This window comes from Gigantopelta aegis, chromosome 9, assembly GCF_016097555.1.
Source record: "Gigantopelta aegis isolate Gae_Host chromosome 9, Gae_host_genome, whole genome shotgun sequence".
Classification (NCBI taxonomy): domain Eukaryota; kingdom Metazoa; phylum Mollusca; class Gastropoda; order Neomphalida; family Peltospiridae; genus Gigantopelta; species Gigantopelta aegis.
In genome coordinates this window covers 69,795,361-69,822,945 of record NC_054707.1, presented here as the reverse complement: position 1 = coordinate 69,822,945, position 27,585 = coordinate 69,795,361, and the positions used below count along the sequence as shown (strand labels likewise).

Below are 27,585 nucleotides of genomic sequence, written 5' to 3'. Positions count from 1 at the left end.
ACCCGCTGTCGCCACTTCATGGGAATCTTTTCGATTAGCAGCAAGGGATCTTTTATATGCGTCATCCCATAGATAGGATAGTACATACCACGGCCTTTGTTACACCATTTGTGGTGCACTGGCTGGAGCGAGAAATGCCAGGGAAAGGTGACGTGTAATGAAACCCTTCAAATTGTACCCCGCCCCACTCCTGCATACGCGTTTGTCATTTTTGCCTGTTCGTTTACAAGTTCACTTCATTGACCATTTAATACCAGCTCCATATAACTCTACGTGTCTGTATGCATCAAAGGTTCAGACACATCGACCCTGGGCACCGCCTCTGGTAATGACCGAGTCCAGGGCAGAAGAGTGATAGATTTAATACCAATTACACAATACAGGATTTACTTTGTCTCCGTTACAGACTGCCTCAGCTGACAGGGATGTCGGATATATTCGTTGCTCTGCCTCCAGCTACTTCTGATGGCTGCGTCCTTTTCGGGAAGAACTCCAACAGACCTCCGTCAGAAGTGCAAGAAGTCGTGTACTACGCCTCCAAGACTCATGACAACGACAGCAAGCTGCAGGTAAGTAGTAGACTCGTGGCTCGAATGTCCTCTAGGTTCTAATAGACCAAATCAATTCCTATTGCCGATAATGTTAACGTTTACTAATAAAACTAATCTAAGCAGTGTTTCAACACACCCAGGAAGTACAGCAATAGAAAGTGTGGCACCTCACATCTAATCTACCTGCAAGAAAATGGGGGGTCACGTATCATTTAAGAGATTTAATTAATGTTTTTAATAGCAACCGTCATTTTTGCTGAAAATTGCAGTTCCATTTTTGGGGGTACCCCGCATTAGTTTCAACCTCTGGTATATACTGCATAACAACTGTATAACAAATAAAAGTGTATTTATTTATTGTCAATGGATAATAGTATTTTCACAAATAATCAATGTCACATATTACTACCAATCACACACACAGCTGCTTTTACTCCGTAAATATTTGACGGTGCACGTTAAACTTTGACACGGAACTCTCTTCTTTGGTACTATGCAACCTCTAGCATTATTCTGTTCATTATGTCAGAATAATTGTAAAGAGAATAACGCTAGAAGATACTCGAGCTAGTAGACTCAAAGTAGACTAGTCAAATAGAAATGGTGTTGGTTCTTTATTACCTTTTTTTAAATTTCTCTTTTGTTTTGTTTTGTTGTTGTTGGGTTGGGTTTGTTTTGTTGATTTGGGTTTTTTTTGGGGTTTTTTTTTGGGGGGGGGGGGACATTATACATTTGCTGTGTGAAAGCGAAGAATGGGGGTTAAGGCCTGCTGATTGTCGAATTTGAAGTTCTGCCCTCCCCCCACCCCACCCCTCTTAATAATTGTTAAATTATGCATTAGATTAATACAATTTTGTATTGTTCTGACTTACACACATACACAAATAAATGTCATCTCTGCAAAATATTCAAATTAAGAGATGTCAACAGTATATCTCAATTTTATCACCAATAACAAACAGACATGATTATTAAAAATAATACAAAATATAATCGTCACTGGGTGGACTCGAACCACCAACCTTTCGGTTAACAGCCGAACGCGCTAACCGATTGCGCCACAGAGACTAGAATGACAATTGTGAAATAAAACATCGGCTACTCTAGATGGTACAATGTACAATACAATACAATAACGTTATTTCTATGTTCATATATGAATAAGAAAAACAGTCTGGTTGACCAGCAAAAATAAAGTACATAAAATATTAATCGCTAACATCTGAAAACTGAACTAAAAACTGTATCTAATAGAGTACATGTAGTGTTACAGATTCTATTGTCTTTTGTCTGATCTTCGGTACTCGGTAAATTAAAAATAAATATTAGGGGCAGGGGGTCTGGTTAGCAGATTAGTTCGTGCTGTGTCCATATCAGCAGAGTTTTGCGACTGTAATGAGTTGTTTTAGGGCAGTTGATGATATTATAACATTTTGCGTATTTATTTAGTGTTTGAAATATTGGGAATTCTTGTGCGAGTGTAATAAAGTATTTTCTTCTGTTCGTTTCTAGCTGTTTACAGTTAACGAGAAAATGTGTCTCGTCTTCCACTGCCTCTTTGCAAAGCTTGCAGAGTCGGTCTTTTCTGAGAATATTGTTATACCTGCCTCCTTCGATTTCGAGGCGGTGTGCACATATTATAAGTTCGGTTAAATGTCTCCTTAGGTTACAATTATGTAATGTTTATAATATAACAGTTTTTCAGTCTTTTTTTTAAAGTATTGCCTATAGTTGTGTTGTAGTTTTTCAGTTACTAGTTTGTTGAGTGTTTTCTTGTTCTTTGGTGTAGTGCTAATAGCTGTTATGTCGATGCAGTTTTTCTTAAGCATGTTTGCTGTGTAGTTGTAAAAGCTGTTTTTGTTATTGTTGTCGAGTAACTTGCTGTATTGAGCTGCATCAAGTAGAAGTGTGCGTTCTTGAGGTACTACAATGTAGTACTACAATAACTGGGCGAGTCCTCGCTTGGTGTGTATGCGTCGCGGGATCGAACCACCTCGATAGAGCAATTCAACTGATTGGTTTTGTTTCGTTCCAACCAGTGCACCACAACTGGTTAAAGGCCATGGTATGTGTTTTCCTGTCTGTGAGAAAGTGCATATAAAAAAGTCCTTGCCTCAGGAAAAATGTAGCGGGTCATTACCAAACGTTTGACATCCAGTAGCCGATGAATTGTTTTGTGCTGCTTCCCCCCCCCCCCCCCCCCCCCCCCCCCCCCCAACACATTTTGACACTTTACCCGAATTGCAGTTACATTTAGATTAAATAGACACACATTACATCGATTTTAACTTAGATTCTTTTATATATAGAAAAAATGCTATGTTTACATTTTACAAGGACAAATTTTGAATTGAATTTATCAATAGCGTTCTCGCTCCAGCCAATGCACCACGACTGGTATATCAAAGGCTGTGGTATGGGCTATCCTGTCTGGGGTGGTGCATATAAAAGATCCCTTGCTGCTAATCGAAAAGAGTAGCTCATGCAGTGGCGACAGCGGGTTTCCTCTCAGTGTCTGTGTGGTCCTTAACCACATGTCTGACGCCCTATAACCGTCAATAAAATGTGTTGAGTGCATCGTTAAATAAAACATTTCTTTCTTTCTTTATCAATAGCCATCAGTCCATTTATATTTGAAGACAATAAAACAACTTAGTACAGAAAAACAATTTCACAACATAATCCATTACAGCTTCTTTTAATGGAACTCTCTTTAGTGTAAGCAGCTACTCTCTTTCTTTCTTTTTTCTGGTGTGTGTGTTGGGGGGGGGGGGGGGGGAGGGGGGTAGATAGTTATACCTAAATCAGCTCGACAACCGACCGTTTGATGAAGCGTGACCAACAAGAAATTTGTCTGTCGAATTACAGATTCATACACTCGTACTCAGAGTCCCACCACAAAAAAAAGTAATCTCTTCAAAAATTCCAAAACAAGAACTGTACAAGATATCTGGAATACCATTACCAATTACAAACGGACATGATTATTAAAAAACACTAAAATATAACGTCACTGGGTGGACTCGAACCACCAACCTTTCGGTTAACAGCCGAACGCGCTAACCGATTGCGCCACAGAGACTACGTAGTTATTGTTTGTTGGCTACATTAGACAGTACAATATGGTAGTGTTTGTGTATGGTTATAATAAGGTCAGGTCGGGTCATAGGGCTTTACGTGCACATTCAGAGCAAGCTGTTATAGCGCACGCCTGTCCTGGTCACAAGAGCCGACCTCGGCCGGTTCTTCTGTCCAGGACAGGATGTAATAATTAGATTATCTTCTTTTTTTAATCACATTATATTGCATTACTAATTGTACTAAAAAAAAAATCACACACACGAAAACACACAATTAGTAGTGTGAATTACACCACCAGAAAATGTTATCCCTCCAAAAATTCCAAAACACCATCGCTTCACAACATCATGATTCATGGCTCGAAGGAAGGAACGAATGTATTATTTAACGACGCACTTAACACATTTTAATCACGGTTATTAAACTGGGGACCAAACAGATAATGAACGAGTAAACATTCGGGCTTCTGGAAAAAAAATTTTAATCCACTAGCCATGGGATCATTGATTTTAAAAGTTTACTTGCCACGATTAGAAATTCACTGTCCCTATTTTACTTTAAGTTAATACAATTTTACTAAATAATAGTAATAATCAGATATGTCACCTAAAGAAGGAGATAAAGCTTAAAAACTCTAACATTGGGGGTTAGGGTGGGGTCAGGATACTCATATTTACAAAATATGATTGATCCCCGTCGGTGAGCACAGTGGGATATTTCTCGTTCCAGCCAGTGCATGGCGACTGGTATGTCAAAGGCCGTTGTGTGTGCTATCCTGTCTGTGGGATGGTGCATATAAGAGATCCCCTGCTACAGCTGGAAAAGGTAGCGGAAGTCCTCTCTAAAACTAAAGGTAGCGGAAGTCCTCTCTAAAACTAAAGGTAGCGGAAGTCCTCTCTAAAACTAAAGGTAGCGGAAGTCCTCTCTAAAACTATATATTAAAATTACCAAGTGTTTGACATCCAATAGCACATGGTTAATAAATCAATGTGTTCTATCTTTAAACAAAACACAATTTAATTTTTTATCATCTAAGCGCTTTACAACTGGACTATGTCACGCCCCTAAGGTCGCCCAAACACAAACTCCAAATACAAAGGATTATTAAAAATACAAAATTATAACCGTCACTGGGTGGACTCGAACCACCAACCTTTCGGTTAACAGCCGAACGCGCTAACCGATTGCGCCACAGAGACTGTATGACGATTGTAAATGATAACATCAGCTAAAACCCCAGGATAACATCGGTTACTAAATATTGTACTGTACAAAGAACAAAAGAATCGGGCACTTGTTAGACAAAATATGAGGCCTTCTTCTATATACATACAATATACGTGACGACTATATTACATATCTGTATATTTAAACTACGTTTAAACAGTCAAAGGAAATATATTATATACAAATGAATTTGAAAAAAAAGGAAAAAATTAAAGACATTACACAAATAATAATACATGTGCAGTCAGACTCGTTATGACACTTACAAATAATCCACAAGGTATATTATACTTTATTAATCAAAACGGTGAGTTTGTTTGTTATCAATACCTTTCACTAACAACATAGTACACAAAACGCTACAAAAATCACCCCGACAGCCGGGCGTTTGACCAAGCGTGACGAACATGAATGTTGTGAATTTTAGACATATATACATGCATGAACACAGTCCCACCCCAAAGTGCCATCTATCCAAACATTCCATCACCAATAACAAACAGGGTTATCACGTGACTATAAAAATAACCCACTTTTTTTCTTCCATCTCAGTAGTAATCTAGGTTTCTTTTATTTATAATCCTTGGTAGACCTGAGGATGCGAATAGATTTGTAAACTTGCCCGTGGGGATATGCCTTCAGTATTTGGAATTATGGAATTTACCATTGGTCTGTCATCTTGTGTAAACCTGAATTACATTTTCAAATTGTAGGGAGAGGCCTTGATATAGGTATTTTGCCTGTTGGCCAATTCCCAACCAGCATTATTATTGGGAATAAATATTGTTTAAACCAATAACAAACGAACATGATTATTAAAAATATAAATATGTAACGTCAAAGGGTAGACTCGAACTACCAAACTATTTTAACAGCCGAATGCGCTAACCGATTGCCCAACAGAGACTGTTATTGTCTGTGTTAATGTTTTCTACTCTAGACAGTAATATATGCTACTCTTTATATATGATTTACGAATGCGCTAACCGATTGCCCAACAGAGACTGCTATTGTCTGTGTTAATGTTTTCTACTCTAGACAGTAATATATGCTACTCTTTATATATGATTTACGAATGCGCTAACGGATTGCCCAACAGAGACTGCTATTGTCTGTGTTAATGTTTTCTACTCTAGACAGTAATATATGCTACTCTTTATATATGATTTACGAATGCGCTAACCGATTGCCCAACAGAGACTGCTATTGTCTGTGTTAATGTTTTCTACTCTAGACAGTAATATATGCTACTCTTTATATATGATTTACGAATGCGCTAACCGATTGCCCAACAGAGACTGCTATAACCGATGTCTGTTATTGTTGTTAATGTTTCTACTCTAGACAGTAATATATGCTACTCTTTATATATGATTTACGAATGCGCTAACCGATTGCCCAACAGAGACTGCTACTGTCTTGTTAATGTTTTCTACTATAGACAGTAATATATGCTACTTTTATATATGATTTACGAATGCGCTAACCGATTGCCCAACAGAGACTGCTATTGTCTGTGTTTTCTACTGTTTTCTACTCTAGACAGTAATATATGCTACTCTTTATATATGATTTACGAATGCGCTAACCGATTGCCCAACAGAGACTGTTATTGTCTGTGTTAATGTTTTCTACTCTAGACAGTAATATATGCTACTCTTTATATATGATTTACGAATGCGCTAACCGATTGCCCAACAGTGACTGCTTATTGTCTGTGTTAATGTTTTCTACTCTAGACAGTAATATACTCTTCAAAAAAAGAAACGCAAAAGGGTACAAATGGGTTATAACTCCGATTTTATGTTTCCTACTGGTTCATGCTTTGTGAATATAAGGTCACTGCATGTCCCAAACACATTCCCACGGTTACATTCGATAAAACGCAACTACTGTACAATAAAGTTCCAAAATGTGAATATTCGCAAAAACGCAGCCACGTGCAAACCATGTCACCACTGCACGTGCGTTGTCTGCACGTGCAACATGAACACCGACAGTATACAAGTGCAAGGTGTTCGCTTGCCTGGCCTCTGTATCTGGCCGACAGTTGACAATCCAGGACATGCCACGTCTCAGTGAACCGCAGAGAAACAATGCCATCGGCCGACTAGACGCAGGCGAATCCAGAACGGCCGTTGCCAGGGCATTCCATGTGTCCCCAAGCACCATCTCCAGACTGTGGGACCGTTACCAGCAACATGGATCAACACGTGACCTCCCTAGATCCGGTCGACCACGGGTCACTACCCCCTGGCAGGACCGCTACATCCGGGTACGCCACCTTCGGGAACGATTGACTACTGCCACCTCCACAGCCGCAGCAATACCAGGTTGGCGCAGGATATCCGACCAGACCGTACGGAACCGCCTACGTGAGGTAGGAATTCGTGCCAGACGTCCAGTTCGAGGTGTCATCTTAACACCACAACACCGTCGACTCCGACTGCAGTGGTGCCAGATTCATCGACAATGGCCTCAACTGCGATGGAGACAGGTGTGGTTCAGTGACGAGTCCCGATTTCTGCTCCGACGTCATGATGGAAGATGTCGCGTGTATAGGCGTCGTGGTGAACGTTATGTGGCAAACTGCGTGCAGGAAGTGGACAGATTCGGCGGGGGTAGTGTCGTGGTGTGGGCAGCCATCTCACACACTGGCAGAACTGACCTGGTCCACGTGCAGGGCAACCTGAATGCACAGGGCTACATTGACCAGATCCTCCGGCCACACATCGTCCAAGTTATGGCCAACGCCAACGCAGTGTTCCAACATGACAACGCCAGGCCTCACACAGCACGTCTCACAACGGCTTTCCTACAGAACAACAACATTAATGTCCTTCCTTGGCCATCGATATCACCGGATTTGAACCCAATTGAGCATCTATGGGACGAGTTGGACCGACGCCTCCGACAGCGACAACCACAGCCCCAGACCCTGCCCGAGCTGGCAGCAGCCTTGCAGGCCGAGTGGGCCACCATCCCCCGGGACGTCATCCGTACTCTGGTTGCTTCAATGGGCAGGCGGTGCCAGGCAGTTGTCAACACACGCGGAGGCCACACCCGGTATTGACTCCAGATGACCTTGACCTTGGTGGTGTGTCCTATCACTTACTCACAATGGACTAAAGTGAATTGTGAACAATCCTGCAACATTTGGTAATTATCGGACTCACCATTCAATAATTAAATCAATTCTCCAAATGTTACGACAATGTTGGTTTTGCGTTTCTTCTTTTGAAGAGTATATATGCTACTCTTTATATATGATTTACGAATTGTTTTCTTTCACTGTCTCTTTCTCTTTTGGAGACGTAGCCCAGTGTTAAAGGGCACGCCTGGTGTGAGATCGTCTAGGATCGATCCCCGTCGGTGGACCCATGGGGCTATTTCTCGTTATAGCCAGTGCACCACGATATGTTTGACATCCAATAGCCGATGATTAATAAATCAATATGCTCTAGTAGTGTTGTTAAACAAAACACAAACAAACAAACATACTTTTACTTTTTTACATTATTTTAACAGACTCAAATTCAGTGGATTTTAACTGTTGCAGACTTTGAATAGAATTTATCAATATCCCGCAGTTTTGTGAATAACTACACACACACACACACACACACACACACACACACACACACAGACACACACACAGCACACACAGACGCACACACACACACACACACACACACACACACACAATTTCACTACAAGGAAATGTCATCTGTTCAAAAAATCCCCAAAACAACAGCTCTCCACACTATCATGGCCATGGCTCGAACAAAGGAACGAATGTATTATTTAACGACACACTTAACACACTTTAATCACGGTTATTTAGTTAATGAACGAGTAAACATACTGCCGCCACGCAGTGTATTACTCTTTCTGATTAAAAGTAAGAAATGTTTTATATCAGCATCCAACAGACAGGACAATACATACCATGGCCTTTTCTACACTAAGTAAAGCGCTGGTAAAGTGTTCGCCTGATGCACGGTCAGTCTAGGATCGATCACCGTCGGTGGGACCAGTAGACTATTTCTCGTCTCAGCCAGTGCACCATGATTGGTATGTCAAAGACCGTGGTATGTGCTGATATGTCTGTTGGATGGAGTATATAAAATACACCGGGTTTCCTCTTCAAGACTATATATCAAAATTACCAAATGTTTGACATCCAATATCCGATGATTAATATCAATAAATAAATGTGCTCTAGTGGTAAACAAAACAAAATGTGAATTTGTTACACCAGGGCTGCGTTCAGCTGCCTAGTGCTTTACAACTGGGCTTCGACAGACTTCTAACAATGCCCAAATACAATCACCAAATACAAACAAAGGATTATTAAAATTACTAAAACATGACCGTCACTGGGTGGACTCGAACCACCAACCTTTCGGTTAACAGCCGAACGCGCTAACCGATTGCGCCACAGAGACCGTATGTTGATTTTAAATAATAACATCGGCTACTCTAGATGGTACAATGTAGTACTGCAACAATTGGATTGAGTGCTTGCTGGATGTGCATGCGTCGCAGGATCGAACCACCTCGATAGATCAATTCAACTGATTGGGGGTTTTGTCGTTCCAATAAAATGTGTTGAGTGCGTCGTTAAATAAAACATTTCTTTCTTTCTTTATCAGTAACCATCAGCCCATTTATATATAAAGATATAGTACAGAAAAACTATTTCAAAACACAATCCATTACAGCTTCTTTTAGTTGAACTCATTTTAGTGTAAGCTGCTACTCTCTTTCTTTTCTTCTTTTTTTCTGTGGAGGGGGGGGGGGGGTGAGGAGGGGGGGAACAGCTTATACTTAAATCAGCTCGACAGCCGAGCGTTTGATGAAGCGTGACCGAGATGAAATTCGTCTGTCGAATTACAGATTCATACACTCGTAATCAGAGTCCCACCACAAAAAGTCATCTCTTCAAAAATTCCAAAACAAGAACTGTGTACAAGATATGTGGAATACCATTACCAATTACAAACGGACATGATTATTAAAAACACAAAATATAACGTCACTGGGTGGACTCGAACCACCAACCTTTCGGTTAACAGCCGAACGCGCTAACCGATTGCGCCACAGAGACTGTGTGGTTATTGTCTGTGATAATGTTGGCTACATTAGACAGTAAAATATGATTATAATAATTGGATTATCTTCTCTTTTTTTAAACACATTATATTGCATTACTAATTTCACAAAATAAATCAAACACACAATTACTCCACCAGAAAATGTTATCCCTCCAAAAATTCCAAAACACCATCTCTTCACAACATCATGATCATGGCTCGAAGGAAGGAACGAATGTATTATTTAACGATGCACTTAACACATTTTAATCACGGTTATTAAATTGGGGACCAAACAGATAATGAACGAGTAAACATTCAAGGCTTCTGGAAAAAAATTTTAATCCACTAGCCATGGGATCATTGATTTTAAAAATGTACTAGCCACGATTAGAAATTCACTGTCCCTATTTTACTTTAAGTTAATACAATTTTACTAAATAATAATAATAATCAGATATGTCACCTAAAGAGGGAGATAGAGCTTAAAAACACTAACATTGGGGGGGTTGGGGTGATAATGGCATAATCTAGTACTGTTTATGTATCACTACAAAATAAAGTACAATAGATTGTTTTCTAGCTTTTCTTTTCCATCACATTTTGACACTTCACCCGCATTGTAGTTGCATTTACATTACATAGACACACATTCCCGGGATTTTCACCAAACAATTTCACCAAACAATCCATTGCGGTTACTCACTCTCACAGCTTCTCTGTGTTGAACTGTCTTTAGTGCAAGCAGCTTCTCTATTTATTTATTTTTATTATTATATATATTTTTTTTTTTTTTTTTTTTTTTTTTTGTCGCTAGTTTATACCTAAATCAGCTTGACAGCCGTGCGTTTGATCAAGCGTGACCGACATGAATTGAATCAGTCGAATGTTGTGTAGTCACGCAAACACGCGCGCGCGCGCGCACGCACGCACGCACACACACACACACACACACACACACACACACTCCATACAAATAATTCCTCCAAATATTCCAAAACTAGATCTCTGCACAATATAACTGGAATATAATCACCAACAACAAATAGAAATGATTATTAAAAATAACCGTCACTGGGTGGACTCGAACCACCAACCTTTCGGTTAACAGCCGAACGCGCTAACCGATTGCGCCACAGAGACTGTGTGGTTATTATTTGTGATAATGTTGGCTACATTAGACAGTAAAATATGGTTGTGTTTGTGTATGATTATAATAACTGGATTATCTTTTTTTGAATCACATTACATTACATTATTAATTTCCCAAAATAAATCACACACACTAAAACATACAATTACGTCACTAGAAAATGTTATCTCTCCAAAAATTCTAAAACACCATCTCTTCACAACATGATGATTCATGGCTCGAAGGAAGGAACGAATGTATTATTTAACGACGCACTTAACACATTTTAATCACGGTTATTAAACAAACAAATAATGAACGAGTAAACATTCAAGGCTTCTGGGGAAAAATTTAAATCCACTAGCCATGGGATCATTGATTTAAAAAATTTACTTGTCACAATTAGAAATTCACCGTCCCTATTTTACTTTAAGTTAATACAATTTTACTAAATAATAATAATAATCAGCTGTGTCACCTAAAGAGGGAGATAGAGCTTAAAAACACTAACATTGGGGGGTTGGGGTGATAATGGCATAATCTAGTACTGTTTATGTATCACTACAAAATAAAGTACAATAGATTGTTTTCTGGCTTTTCTTTTCCATCACATTTTGACACTTCACCCGCATTGTAGTTGCATTTACATTACATAGACACACATTCCCGGGATTTTTACCAAACAATTTCACCAAACAATCCATTGCGGCTACTCACTCTCACAGCTTCTCTCTGTTGAACTGTCTTTAGTGTAAGTAGCATCTCTATTTTTTTTATTTTTTTTTTGTCGCTAGCTTATACCTAAATCAGCTCGATAGCCGTGCGTTTGATCAAGCGTGACCGACATGAATTGGATCAGTCGAATGTTGTGTAGTCACACACACACACACACGCACACACCATAAAAGTAATTCCTCCAAATATTCCAAAACTAGATCTCTGCACAATATAACTGGAATATAATCACCAACAACAAATAGAAATAATTATTAAAAATAAACGTCACTGGGTGGACTCGAACCACCAACCTTTCGGTTAACAGCCGAACGCGCTAACCGATTGCGCCACAGAGACTGGATGACGGTTTTAAATGATAACATCGGCTACTCTAGATTGGGTTGTTTTGGGGTTTTTTTTATAGTAACTGTTGTTTTTCCAATCAGATATTGCAGTTGCATTTAGATTACATAAATACACATTCCCGGGATTTTAACTTAGATTTTTCTCTCAAAGTTAAAAGTTAAAGATTGCTTTGTTTAGCGACACCACTAGAGCACATTGATTTATTAATCATCAGCTATTGGATGTCAAACATTTGGTAATTTTTACATTTATTCTTTAATTTCTTAGAGAGAAAAACCGCTACATGTTGTCATTAGTAGCAAGGGATACTTTATATGCACATTGACAGAATAACACATAATTAAAAACAAGAAATTTACGTGTCGAATGTTGTGACATACATTCACGCACACAGTTCCACCACAAAATATAAACTCTTCAAACATTCCAAAGCAAGAGCTGTGTACAACGTAACTGGAATACCATCACAAATAACAGACATGATTATGATGATATTAAATTTTTTTAAATGTAGCCGTCACTGGGTGGACTCGAACCACCAACCTTTCGGTTAACAGCCGAACGCCGAACGCGCTAACCGATTGCGCCACAGAGACTGGATGACAAGTTTCTATGCTAATGTTGATAACATATGGTACTGTTTGTGTATGGTTATTATATTAAATGGATTGTTTTGTGGACTGTCTCTTTTTATAATTTTGATATTTTACCAACATTGTAGTTGTTTATAATGTACACCGTGGCGAATCAAATAGGAACTCCAGGGGCCCGGGCCCCTAACCTAAATCTGTTTTTATGGTCCACGTTGGAGAATCCAAGGATCCCTCAAATGAATTTTCTTGATCCGAAACTGGTACATGTATCAGTCTATTAATATTTAAAGATAATAACTTTCGTTACATTGCATACAAACTAATTTCATAAAATAATTAATTGCTATCAGTGTTGTTAGTTAACTGCACACACAAACACACACTGGGGGGGGGGGGGGGGGGGGGGGGGGGGGGGGGGGGAGGCTGCACAAGTGAGTCCCCCAGTATTACCCCTATTTCTATTGTGAAAAAAAGAAGACAAATGTTCATTATTGAGTATACAACAAGAAACATCGCAGTAAAAAAGGTATCGAACCACCGAGCATATCAATACAAAATGCAAAAATATAATCGTCACTGGGTGGACTCGAACCACCAACCTTTCGGTCAACAGCCGAACGCGCTTTTCTTTTTCTTTTTGTTTTGTCAAACTTAATATTGCACATATACATAAAGGAAAGGAAAGGGAATGTTTTATCTCACGACGCGCTTTTATTTACTGTTATATGGCGTCAGACATATGGTTAAGGACCACACGGATATTGAGAGCGGAAACCCGCTGTCGCCACTCTTTCTGATTAACAGCAAGGGATCTTTATATGCACCATCCCACAGACACGGCCTTTGTTACACCAGTTGATGAGCACTGGCTGGAACGAGAAATAGCCCAATGGGTCGATCGACGTGGATCGATCCTAGACCGACCGCGCACCAAGCGAATGCTTTACCACTGGGCTACGTCCCGCCCCCATATACATAAAGTTCATACATAAATATAATAAAAAGACTCACGAACGCGCTTCTTTTTTTCCTTCTTTTTTCCCCCTTTTTATTCGTCAATCACAATATTTTTGCACATATACATAAAATTTACAAATAAAAATAATAAAAAGACTCACGGACGCGCTAACCGATTGCGCCAAGGAGACTGGATAATTATTGTCAATAATAAATTCAGCTTCTATAGATGGTACTCTTTATGTATGATTGCAATAATTGCATTGGTGGGCAGGGGTGAATTCATATTTTAAGTTAGATTTTCTGCAAAAATAACATTGATATTATGTTTACTTTTAACATTAGCACACATTCATTTATATTTAAAGAAAATAACAACTTGGTCCAGAAAAACAATTTCAGAAAATAATCTTACAATTTAAAGTTTACCTCCACTCTCACATTGTTAGCTTACTTTAGTCGATTGTGCTACTCCTCTCTTTTGTCCTTGGTAGCTACCTAAATCAGCTCGACAGCCGAGCGTTTGATCAAGCCTGACCAACTAAAATGTGCGTGTCGAATAATGTGAATTGTGATCACATACCCACGCGCGCACGCACACATGCCAGTAAGTGATTTTTAGTCTCTCATAACTCCATAAGGAATGGCTTTAAAACTTCATATTATTTATTAAGAATGTTTGTACTGTAGTACATAGGGTGTGACTTCAGTAAAATATTTGTCTGTCTGTCTGCCCACACAGATACGCCACAAAAAGTCATAGCTGGAATACAATCACTAAAAAGAAACAGAAATGACTATTTAAAAATAACCGTCACTGGGTGGACTCGAACCACCAACCTTTCGGTTAACAGCCGAACGCGCTAACCGATTGCGCCACAGAGACTGTGAATGTGATTGGTTAATTAATCTCAAAACGTTTACTATTTATAATGAAGTTATGGACAGATTAGAATATAGGATTATTTTCCCGAGACTGAGGTTTGGGTCACATTCATTTATATTTAAGATAATGACAGTCATACAATTTAAAGTTTATATCCACTCTCAAACTCACAGCTTCTAGAACTGTCTTTAGACTGCGCAGCTTCTACCTTTTGTTTTTGGTAGCTACCTAAATCAACTCCACAGTCGAGCGTTTAATTTAGCATAATCAACATGAAATTGAAGTATCGAATGTTGTAAATCATCCACCCGCGCACGCATGCACACACACACACACACACACACACACACACACACACACACACACACATACACACACACACACATGCCTGTGAATGAATAAATGTATTTTTAACGACACCCCACCACAGATATAGAGATCGGCTATTGGGTGTCTAACAAAAGTACATACACATGCCTGTGTGTTTTACAACTGATAATGTGATTTTGTAGTCTATCATAACTTCATAACGAGTGGCCTTATATTGTTTATTAAGAATGGTTCCCATGGAGTTTACTGTGTATATATTGGATGAGACTACAATAAAATATCTATCTGTATTTCTGTCTGTCTGCACACACACATAGACACGCCACAAAGATTCATCTCTTCAAAAATGCCAAAACAAGAGCTCACCACAACATAGCTCGAATACAATCACCAAAAATATTCATTAAAAGTATTCGTCACTGGGTGGACTCGAACCACCAACCTTTCGGTTAACAGCCGAACGCGCTAACCGATTGCGCCACAGAGACTGGATGATAAATGTTTGTCATAACATCGGCTACTCTAGGTAGTAAAATATACTATTGTTTATGTATGATTATAATTGCATTGTTTTGTCCAACTGTCTCTTCTGAGATCACATTTTAATATTTTAGTAGCATTGCAGTTGCATTAAGATTACATTAAGACTAGGCTTACATAGACACGTATACATTCCCGGGAACTTTACCGATTTCCTGTCAAAATAATATTGCTATCCCCTCACACGTATACAATAGCTGTAGTGCATGGGCCCTGATGGGGCACATTAAGTCAATGCCTTTCTACGTCCCTCCGGACTACAGCAGCTATGTTCCTAAAACAAAATAAAACAGAAAAATTTAACCAATCGACCGTAACCCTAACCACTCCTGAAATAAAACACAAAATAACGCAAAGTTCCTAAAATAAAATAAAACAGAAATTAACTCGAGTCTATGGACATTTAGACTTATTGGGGGGCCAGCTCCCCCCCACCCCCCCACCCCCCACTAACCCTAATCACTCTGTAGACGTGTAGGCTATCAACACTCCTCTGTAACAATAGACCGATAAAGTTCCTAAATTAAAATAAAATCACTCGACCCTATGTTCCTAAAATAAAACAGAAAACCCTAACCAATCGACCGTAACCCTAACCGCTCCTGAAATAAAACACAAAATAACGCAAAGTTCCTAAAATAAAATAAAACAGAAATTAACTCGCGTCTATGAACATTAATACCGTAGCATTTGTATGAAGTCGACAATCAAAATGGCGGTTGACTTGATGTAAAATGACCGATTCGGAAACATTATGATCGCCAAAAACATACACAAATGTCTGAACAGGCTATTGGTTTTATTTTAGTACTCGTCAGAGTAGTTAAAATTATCGAAAATTACACATTCGTTATTTAGTGTACAGTAAATGGTTGTACTTAGGTGGCGGACATATAACCGTACCGCTGTAGCTTGACACTGGATTTATTGTATCAATATTCTCAGTCCATTAATATTTAAAGATAATAACACACTGTACGCGCAGCTTATCTCTTTTGTGGCTGGATTTTGGGAACTTTTGTTTCCGTTGGTTTGGGTTTTTGTTGTTGTTGTTTTTGTTCGGGGTGGTTGTTAGGGTGTTGGGGAAGGGGATTTTTGTGTTTTGCTCTTTTGTTTGGGATTTTTGTTTTTCGGGAGTGTTTTTGTTGTGGTTTTCGTTTTTGTGTGTGTGTTTGTTTTTGGGGGTTTTTTTTGGGGGGGTTGCCAAGGAGACAGTTCACTTTGTCAGCTAGTCGAAATGAAATGTATCTGTCGAATTACAGCCATACATACACGCATGCACACACACACACACACACACACACACACACACACACACGAACACATACATACATACATACATACACACACACACATACATACATACATACATACATACATACATACACACATACACACACATACATACATACACACACACACACATACATACACACACACACACACACACACATACATACATACATACACACACATACACACACACACACACACATACATACATACACGCATGTGCACACACACACACACATACATACATACATACATACACACACACACACATACATACACACACGGACGGACACACACACACACACACACACACACATACATACATACATACACGCATGCACACACACACATACATACATACAAACACACGGACACACACACGGGCGCATACACACGGACATACACACATACACGGGCACATACACACACACACACGTGAAACACAATCACACACATACGCGATCGATGTTTTTCCATTTTATTAATAATATGTTGGATAATAAATTGATGTTTGTATTTCCGTTGCAGTGCACGTTTGTTGAGATTGACCAGGTGTGTCACACTCATGCCGTGATCTTGAGCAAACCCGGCTGGACGTGGGGGGCAGAGATGGGTGCCAACGAGCACGGGGTGTGCATCGGTAACACAGCAGTGTGGACTACGCTCTGCCAGTCGGGAGACCACGTGGAAAAACTGATAGGTGTGGACTTTGTAAGGTTGGTTTATAACCTTCCTGCTGCTTTCAAGGGTATTGGTTTGGGAAGTTGGAAGCAGTGTGTAAAGGGGTGCGAAAGGGGACCAGAATAGATAGACGTATGTACGAATAATGGCACTTTTTCCATTGGCGTGATTAGGATTTAATATTGGGAGGCCCATGTATGGGGGACGAGGGCACCCACACTGTCTGAAGTCGTGTTTTGTGGCGATCGTTAAATATAAATGGTGGTGGTGAAAAATAGGTATATGATTGTGGGGCAAGGCCACACGCCTCCCCTCGCTAAGCCAATGGTATTTTCCAGATTGTCAGTTAAAAGAAAACCTATCTGTCCCTATCAATGCGCCCCTGCTATGTTCGGCCATAGCTCAGTGTATTTTTTTTTTTTTGTTGTTGTGAGAAAGGGTCGACTGTCGATTGTATCTGATTTCTACGCAGATATATATATATATATATATATATATATATATATATATATATATTATCGACCCCGTTCTTTCCTTTCGCACGTTCGATTTCGACCTCATTTCTTTCTGCTCTATTTACACCAGAAACTTCACCTTCATTTAATTCCCAAGCGCCACTCTTACATAGACACTTCCTTTATCGAGACTACTTCAATCAAACTACGACGTTAATATTTTAAATGTATATCTTTTAAAAAGCCAAGTGATCTGAAGTTTCGATATAAGGACATGTTCATATTGTGTGGTTCTGTGTTCATACTTGCATGGACGTCAACAAGTATCTCTTTTTTCTTCTTCTTTTTAAAAAATAATTTCAAGGGTTTAACTATTACATCAATATAAAATACAAACTATGGCTTAGTATCAAACAATCGAAACTATTTCCGTCAGGAAATCAATACGCGGCCAAGAAGAATCCCTGTTTTACGGTTCGACTTTTCTTCCGACAAACACGTTTAAAAAAAAGTGTATGCATGTTATTTAAGGAAACAATAACATGTACTGATTCAACACTAATGGATAACATAAACAGTTACATGCAGATGTGGACAGACCTGGCACTGGCTATATATGCATTTTTATATTTTGAATATCTCTATTGTATGTATATCGGGTTTTGACTTAAACATACATATATTCAATGACGCATTGGCACAGGGGATATTAAAATCCTTTATTGCCTTCACAAATTTCCTCATGCCGTATGTTATTTGTATTACAGGTTAGGTCTGGAGAGAAGCGCCACTGCTAAAGAAGCCCTAGACGTGATTACTAAACTCCTGGCTGAGCACGGCCAGGGAGGACCATGTTTTGAGGACCACAGCTTTGGACAGTGGACCCACCATAACAGCTTCCTGATGGCGGACAGAACAGAGGCGTGGGTGCTCGACACGGCGGGGCCCTTCTGGGTGGCTCAGCGAATTGTCTGTAAGTGGAACATCCTTTAACATCGGCCCTTTCTGGGTGGCTCAGCGAATTGTCTGTAAGTAGAACATCCGTTAACATCAGCCCTTCTGGGTGGCTTAGCGAATTGTCTGTTGTCTGTAAGTGGAACATCCGTTAACATCAGCCCTTCTGGGTGGCTTAGCGAATTGTCTGTAAGTAGAACATCCGTTAACATCAGCCCTTCTGGGTGGCTTAGCGAATTGGCTGTTGTCTTAAGTGGAACATCCGTTAACATCAGCCCTTCTGGAACGGTCAGCGAATTGTCTGTAAGTAGAACATCCGTTAACATCAGCCCTTCTGGGTGGCTCAGCGAATTGTCTGTAAGTAGAACATCCGTTAACATCAGCCCTTCTGGGTGGCTTAGCGAATTGTCTGTTGTCTGTAAGTAGAACATCCGTTAACATCAGCCCTTCTGGGTGGCTTAGCGAATTGTCTGTTGTCTGTAAGTGGAACATCCGTTAACATCAGCCCTTCTGGGTGGCTTAGCGAATTGTCTGTAAGTAGAACATCCGTTAACATCAGCCCTTCTGGGTGGCTTAGCGAATTGGCTGTTGTCTTAAGTGGAACATCCGTTAACATCAGCCCTTCTGGAACGGTCAGCGAATTGTCTGTAAGTAGAACATCCGTTAACATCAGCCCTTCTGGGTGGCTCAGCGAATTGTCTGTAAGTAGAACATCCGTTAACATCAGCCCTTCTGGGTGGCTTAGCGAATTGTCTGTTGTCTGTAAGTAGAACATCCGTTAACATCAGCCCTTCTGGGTGGCTTAGCGAATTGTCTGTTGTCTTAAGTGGAACATCCGTTAACATCAGCCCGTCTGGAACGGTCAGCGAATTGTCTGTAAGTAGAACATCCGTTAACATCGGCCATACTGGATGGCTCAGCGAACTGTCTGTAAGTGGAACATCCTTTAACATCGGCCCTTCTGGGTGGCTCAGCGAATTGTCTGTAAGTGGAACATCCGTTAACATCACACATCAATGATCAGCGTATGTGTTTCTGTAACATCTGAGTATCGTGGTTCTGTGGATCGTAGAAGGTGGGAAGAATCGCAGTTCTAAATAGTAAAAGCACCGATGCTATATTTTAGGTTATTAAAACTATTACGGTACTTAAAACTTCGTGTTTATGTTATCGGTGTTGGCTAATAAATGTGTCTGGTCGTCCTGGTGTTTGTATTAGCTGTAGATCTGTTTTAATATTTTTTATGTAAAAGAGAAAAAGGTACATACCTCGAGAAGTGGGATCAGCGACTTTAATGTTTCTGACGGTAAAGGGGTGTCTTGCAAACAAATTGTGTAATTTAATGATGACGACGAATTTTGTGGTGACGATGATGATGAAGATCAGGAGAAGGACACCAATGAATTTGGTGGTGCAAATAATAATAATATAATGGTGATGATGTTGATGATGATGATGATGATGATGATGGGATGATAATTATTATTATGATAGTTTTTAATAGTTATGATGGCCATGGTGGTGGTGATGTTGATGATGATTATAATGATGTAATGATTATTATCACGACGATAGTTTGTATATAATAATGATGATGGTGATGATATACCCAGTAACTGATATATTGTTATTATTTCACACGAAGCTGGTACCTATAACATCTCGAGCTGCTTGACAATCGGGTCGGAGTTCGATGCTAGCCTGCCTGACCTGAAGGATCTTGCCCAGAGTGGAGGCCACTGGAAGCCAGAAGACGGAGAGTTCCACTTTGCCAACGTGTTCGGCGCCGAGTTCACTGGTCTGTCCTTGTCTGACGTCCAACTTCCCAGCAGCCGACTCAAGAGTGGCAAGGAACTGTTGACAAACGCCACCAGTAAAGGTAAGCTTCGTACTGCTTCAAATACCAACTACTAAGTGGTGGTTGTTGTACATTCACTTGCAAGTGAATAAGGGACATAACATTTGGAGTGCAACAGTCTACTACAGTTCATGTTAAAGAGTTATGTGCCCTTTATTCACCATTGTGTGGTTTTAATGTCTTTCATTATAACGGGTATTATTTTGTTGAATGTTTTCGCCGTGATCTTGAAACAACCTTTCATTCGATATTAGATTGCTGTTGGGAGGACGATGTGTCTTTGTTTTTTGGCAGATCAGCAAAATGAATGAAGTAAAACTTTACTTCATACTTAACAATGTTTTGTTCATCATTTTATGAGACTTTATGCATTGCCTGAATACGTTGCTGTTTTGTAAATATATTTCTGAAGGAGACAACATGTCAAAAGTTGATTTATAGTCAACTATGAAGCACACATCCGTTAATTAGCAGTACAGATGGTAAAACAAGAAACAACAACAAATGTTTTAAAAGACTATATATGTGGCAACCTGTACTCAGCGGCCACCTGTCTTAAGCGGCCACGTTTAACTACTCTCTTGTGTGGCCGCTTAAGACAGGTTTGACTATATATATATATATATATATATATATATATATATATATATATATATATATATATATATATATGTGTGTGTGTGTGTGTGTGTGTGTATATATATATATATATTTCAAATATATATATATATATATATATATATATATATATATATATATATCGATCGATGCCATAACCTGTCGATGCCATAACCTATGGAATCTGTCAAATGTTTTGTTTATACTTTTTACGAGATAGTCTTTTAATCTGGCGTTATCAAAACCCTTTGTCCAAGTTGTTGCACTGCTTTTTAATTTGAACCATTCCGCTGTAAATTTCAGCGGACCGTTTTCTACGGTCATTATACCATCTAATTCGAAATATGTACATTTTAGTTGCCAAAGTTTAAAAGTCTCCTACGAAGCTACTCAAGTCGCCCATAACAACCTGTCTGTCACGCCCCCCCCCCCCCCCCCCCCAATTTGTAAATAGACTAGTTTCAGTCTATTTTGTCAAGGGACGTTACTCTTCGCGCGCATGCGCAATAGGAATGCAAAATACCTCTATTCAATCATAATCTTGAATAGTCTGTTTGAAGTGGCACATGACTAACAACGGCGGAAGGAAATCAGGAGGGCATTGGTCCCTCAACTCTGATGAAAATAATAGTACATTGACTCCATTCTTTTGGGAGGCGATTTAATATACTGATGTCCAAACGAAATTCTACATACATGTGTATATAAAAAATAATTTGATAAATATTGTTTGCTAATCGAAAAGAACTAATTTACAAACCACTTTACATGCGTGTATCACGAAGTGTCTTGTGACGTTTGGATGTTGAACTTCATAATATTTTCATATCCCACCATACAGTTTTGGGGGTTTTATAAACCAATTTCAAGCCTTGTAATGTTTCTTTTGGACGTCATCATACATTATACTGGTACCTCTAGTTGCAGGCATCTTTCGACTGGTATACGCCTATGGCATTGATGGCTCTTATAATAACTAGAGTTAATATTAAAGTAAATTTTATTATATAATTTCAGGGAAGATTTCCCTGGAAGAAATGTTTGGCATTCTCCGTGACGAGCCGAGTAGCATCAACTTCAGCGGCGACATTCACACGGTTGCCAGTCAGGTGTCCGTGATGTCTCCATCGGACACCAATGCCTTGGATATCCACTGGTTCACGGCTACGCCCAACCCGAGTGTCTCCGTCTTCAAGCCGTTTATCTTCTGTCCGGACTCGGACACCGGGGACGTCACAGTGTCGCCCGCTATCGGCGGCGAGAAAGGGAGGCCGTGTCTACAGTCCTCGGTCGACAGGCGACACGCGCTGTACAAGATGCACGAGAAGTGGCGGGAACTCATGGAGAACAAAACGGCCATCGGCGACAAACTGTGCAAGACAATGAGAGAACTGGAGAGCAGCTGCGTGCAGGAGATGCTGGAGTTCGCAAAGACCAGCACCAAGTCTAGTTTAGGTGACGTGGGCGATCTCTTCAAGGATGTCACGGAGTCAGAAATGAAGTTTTATAGATAAAAAATAATAATATATGTCACTTATAAAAGCTTTTCTTCTGCTTATGGCAAGATGAGGAGTACTGTGGTAAGAGTTTGGAAGAGACTCGTTTGATAAACGCTTATATGGAGAAAAACAGATAATTCGTCACAGAGCAATGTGGTTTAAGTCTTAATACAATTTAGGATCTGCTTAATTAATTCTGTGTTTTGTGTTTACCTAAATGTAATACTAGATGCTGGACGTCTATCAAAGATATACATGTTGTACAAAGAAACGAGAGGTGGCAATGATTTAATTCTATTGAAAATAAAGCTATTTTTTATTTTAGAACCCAATAAATATAAAATGTATGTAAACTGTTTTGAAACACAAAGAAACGTTTGACACACATACCACTACAGCAAAAACAAAAACGATTTTCATACTATAATAATTATTGAAACGGCGAATACTGTATTGTCCGTGATGTGTTAATATGTTCTAGTGCTGTCGATCCGAACCATATTTTCAAATGCAGTTCAGGCATATGCTATTGATTTTATGTGTAAATTATCAATCTTTATTATAAAACTTATGACATGTATGTTGAATGCTTAGGCCATACGACTGCTAGACACATGCACGGCGCAATGACTGGATCAGAATTAATTTCTTTAGGTTGCACACCACCATATCTTTTGTTAGCATTTTAACACAATGTCTGTCAGAATATACATCAAGTGGCCTACGTGGCTGCTATTTTTAGGAAGTGAAGTTGCTTGGTATTAAACTACCATGCAGAAAATAATCAATATAGGCTGAGCACAAACAATTTAATTATCCACCGCCTCCCCGACGCCATATAACCGTAAATAAAATGTCTTGAGTGCGTCGTTAAATAAAACATTTCCTTTCTTCCTATTCACTGGCTCATGTTGCTGTTATATAAGTGGTAGCTTTCCACGTGCACAATTGTTATCATTTATGAGTTATTTAAATACTGCCTACATGTAATCACCAGACATATTTGAATATGAATTTCAGTAATTTTTAAAAAAAGGTTTTAATGAAGACCTTTTTTCCTAAACAGCGCAATATATTACACAAAATAACAACACGAAGAATGGTGGTATGGTACCTAAATGGATGTTGTATGTCAATGGTTTGCACCAATGTTGTTTTCATGAATGATGTATCGATGCTATTAAAAATATTGCATTCCATTTAGTGATGTGCTTTATTTATGTATGCTACCAGTAATGTAGTATACCACTCTGTATCTGACATCATATTATGTAATGGTTATTTCAGAAATGGTCACATGGTTGGACAATGCCAATATTTTTTTAAAAGATTACTATTCTTATAAAATAATTGTGGTTATTATATCGATCTGTTTTAAATATTTCTTTGTGTAAAGTTCATTTTTGTGGAATATTGTCCAGTGTGAAATATCCGCAGGTGTGTGGGGAGTAGGGTCGTACCTAGCCTAAAGTTACTGGGGTAGGGGTGGGGATAAAACACATCAGCACATAGTAGTATAGGATCTTCTTGAGCAAGACACAAAGTCACCTTCAAACAACGAAACGTCACTTTTTGTTGATATAGTTTGCTTTTGTTTTGTTTTATGTTTTTGGGGTGGCTGGGGCACATGCCTTTAACAACATGACCCATCCACACCCGCTTGGTACCGTCTTGGGGCTGGTTAGGATACAAATATTTGTTCAAGTAGTTTCTGGAAGGTTAATCGGTTCTTTTTCGTTTTAGTTTGGTGTCTTGTTTGGGACGTATTCCCTCTTTTCAGGTTAGGCATAAAATGATTGTCTTAATGATATCTATTATGCCAATTCTTCAAACAATTAAAAGTATTTTTACATTTTTGTCGAGTCTCTAGAGATCCGTTATTGACTTCCAAATGTGGTTATCGCCACTTTCTCATGATGCCCGAAACGCTAATGTTTACTGTTTTATTTATTTATTTTATTTATTTTTGTCTACCGTACAATACGTTATAAAACTAGTATATTTTATGGGTGCCTGTAAATTAATTTCATTTTAATCCATGGATGGGGGATGGATATCGCGTGATCATTTCTGGAAAATAACCACCAAAGGTGTACGGTCCATACTGTTTAGTCTGATTTTTAATATTTTAACTATTATTTTTTATATTAATTTTAAGTTAAATTTAAAAAAATATATATTGTGTTAAATGTGCTAGTGTATGTTTGTGCAAAATATGTTGTGTGCTGCAAATATGTGTAATTTTGCGATATAAAACACTATTATGTTGCTTTTGAACTGAGAATTTGACAGTACCCTTGGTATGCACGGTTAACTGGAGTGGCTTCTCTGACCATTGGCCTTACGATTGGTGTACTGGTTCGCACCTCGGTAACAGCTTCCACTCAGAACGAGAAATGTGGGCTCTTTGGGAAGGTGCAAGACCACTACACTGACTTCTGGTGGGGTTTTGTCGCTAATTATGAACAAGTAACCATTAACTCTGTCCTGCACATACAGACGATGTGTGTGCCCAGGACAGCGTGCTTGAATCTTAATTGGATATAATCAAATCGGTGGATTTTGTGGGGGTTTCTTGTTTGTTTGTTGTAAGCTTTTTCCTTCTTTTTTTTTTTCTTTTTTTTTTTGTGTGGGGGGGGGGATTCTTTTATGTATTAAATGTTTGTTTTTGTGTTTGTTTTTGTTTTTTGTTTTTCTCTTTTTGTTGGTTTGTTTTCGTTTTGCTTCTTTTTTCTTCTTTTTTTTATTTATTTTTATTTTTTTATTATTATTTTTTTATTGTTTTGGGGGGAGGGGTGTAGGCTATTAGATTGTCTTTCAATGAGCATTTGTTTCTCATACTATTATGCAAAACATTCATTGTGAACGTGTATGATGACGTTCATGTCTGTGAAGAGGATATCTTTAATAAATGATTTGTCTTTATACGGAAATGGTTGACGTCATCAAACTGCAAACTTTTTGTTTGGTTGTGGTTAAGTAGAAGAAAGCCCATAGTGACGTAAACATGTAAAAGCTTTAGTTTGTTCATGAGAATGGTATAATCTAGTGTATGTGTATTGAATTGATAGCAAGCGCTCTCGAGCGTTCTTTCTACTGAAAACAAAACTTGTTGTATACACTTATTTTCATTTTATTCACTGATATTTTGCATCCCGTGGTAATAAATTTGCAACATTCAGAATTTATAATGATAATAATGATGGTGATGATGGTGGTGATGATGGTGATGATGACGACGACGATAATGATGATGATGATGACGATGACGATAATGATGGTGATGACGACGATAATGATAATGATGATGATGATGATGATGGTGATGATGACGATAATGATGATGATGACGATGACGATAATGATGGTGATGACGACGATAATGATGATGATGACGATGACGATAATGATGGTGATGACGACGATAATGATGATGATGATGATGATGATGGTGTAGTCATACACTAGTCATTAATGTCCGTGATTATGTTCAACTAATCCTGGGTGTATAAAACAGCTCGTGAATAGAGAGAACTAAATCAGCTTCCACCATAAAGGATACTTTTCTATTAGTATCAAGGAGTATCTTGTGTGCACTAACCCACAGGATAACACTTAACACTGATCAGCACTGCATGTGATATACTTGTCGTGGATCACTCTGTTGCGGTCATATAGAATATTTTCGACCAAAAACCAGAAAATTTCTTTATCCACCACTTTAGTGAAGACGGGACAACACATGTCTAGGCTTTTGTCAAAATGAAGATCTTTTCAAATATTTAGGTGTAAGTATTGAGTGGGATCGATCGAGCATTGAAGAATATAAAAATAAAATGTATTTATGTTTATTTGTATATTAATTAATAGATATTAATTAATTAAAAATATATATTATTTATTTATTTATTGACTTATTATTTATTGATTGATTGATTGATTTAGTGTATTCGTGTAGCTCGTGTAGCTCGTGTAACTTGTGTGTCATGTAAACACGCGCACTCTGTGGGACGAGATTAAAGAGGCACGCGTTTGCCTCGATTCCATGTCAATGCCTTATTTGCCACTGTATGTTACAAAACATGACGTTGCTTAACAAAATAAAACCATGATGCAGTATAAATGACGTTTTGTTGTTCTTTTATTGGCATAGTCCAGCGGCTATTCCTTTTGTATGATTAAGTTGCATATAGTATATACATATAGTATATACATAAAGTTACCTTCAAAACAGCTCTTTGGGCTACACACACACACACACACACACACACACACACACACACACACACCCCCCAAGTGTCACGGGGATTCTATAATTCCCGTAACTGAATAAAACACGATTATCAAAATATCTCTCCCAACTGTATATCTATTAGATCTCTCTGTAACAGGCGGTTAAACCCTAGTATGGCTCGTCTCTAGGTATGATCAGAGATACGATCTTATATAAAGTATATATTATTATAGCACGTTTAGCTCACTATAAACACAACAAAACACAATACACTTTGGAATCTGTATTATCCTACGCCGACAAATGTACAGCCGTAGTAGTTAATTAATAACAGCAATAATAACAACCCAGAACTGATCACTTAATTAGTTAATCTCTAGGTGCCTAGTTACACAATATGCGAAATCACTTCACCGTTACACAACACCCACGCGTGTGATAATTGAGAAACGCTTCCAGGAGAAGTTAATTAATAAAGGAATTACAACACCATTCCTAACTGGTTAATTTTTAATTA

At 38.7% G+C, this 27,585-nt stretch overlaps 1 protein-coding gene and 10 non-coding genes across 11 annotated transcripts in view; 1 reads left to right on the top strand and 10 right to left on the bottom strand.

Moving 5' to 3' along the window:
• The window catches only part of LOC121381281 (secernin-1-like), a 41,189-nt gene extending 15,044 nt beyond the window's left edge, over positions 1 to 26,145 (top strand). Inside the window, exons 2-6 of the mRNA XM_041510527.1 lie at positions 407 to 569; positions 17,298 to 17,485; positions 18,673 to 18,878; positions 20,505 to 20,738; positions 22,353 to 26,145. Coding sequence (XP_041366461.1) covers positions 426 to 569; positions 17,298 to 17,485; positions 18,673 to 18,878; positions 20,505 to 20,738; positions 22,353 to 22,849 — 1,269 coding nt within the window. The 5' untranslated portion in view covers positions 407 to 425 and the 3' untranslated portion in view covers positions 22,850 to 26,145. The remainder of the gene's footprint in view (positions 1 to 406; positions 570 to 17,297; positions 17,486 to 18,672; positions 18,879 to 20,504; positions 20,739 to 22,352) is intronic.
• On the bottom strand, positions 1,546 to 1,619 carry Trnan-guu. Its single transcript has one exon. It is a non-coding gene; the product is annotated as a tRNA-Asn (tRNA).
• On the bottom strand, positions 3,560 to 3,633 carry Trnan-guu. The gene has a single exon. It is a non-coding gene; the product is annotated as a tRNA-Asn (tRNA).
• On the bottom strand, positions 4,758 to 4,831 carry Trnan-guu. Its single transcript has one exon. It is a non-coding gene; the product is annotated as a tRNA-Asn (tRNA).
• Positions 9,234 to 9,307, bottom strand: Trnan-guu. Its single transcript has one exon. It is a non-coding gene; the product is annotated as a tRNA-Asn (tRNA).
• Trnan-guu lies at positions 9,896 to 9,969 on the bottom strand. The gene has a single exon. It is a non-coding gene; the product is annotated as a tRNA-Asn (tRNA).
• Positions 11,025 to 11,098, bottom strand: Trnan-guu. The gene has a single exon. It is a non-coding gene; the product is annotated as a tRNA-Asn (tRNA).
• Trnan-guu lies at positions 12,088 to 12,161 on the bottom strand. The gene has a single exon. It is a non-coding gene; the product is annotated as a tRNA-Asn (tRNA).
• On the bottom strand, positions 12,686 to 12,766 carry Trnan-guu. Its single transcript has one exon. It is a non-coding gene; the product is annotated as a tRNA-Asn (tRNA).
• Trnan-guu lies at positions 14,533 to 14,606 on the bottom strand. Its single transcript has one exon. It is a non-coding gene; the product is annotated as a tRNA-Asn (tRNA).
• On the bottom strand, positions 15,351 to 15,424 carry Trnan-guu. The gene has a single exon. It is a non-coding gene; the product is annotated as a tRNA-Asn (tRNA).
• Positions 26,146 to 27,585: the final 1,440 nt, after the last annotated feature.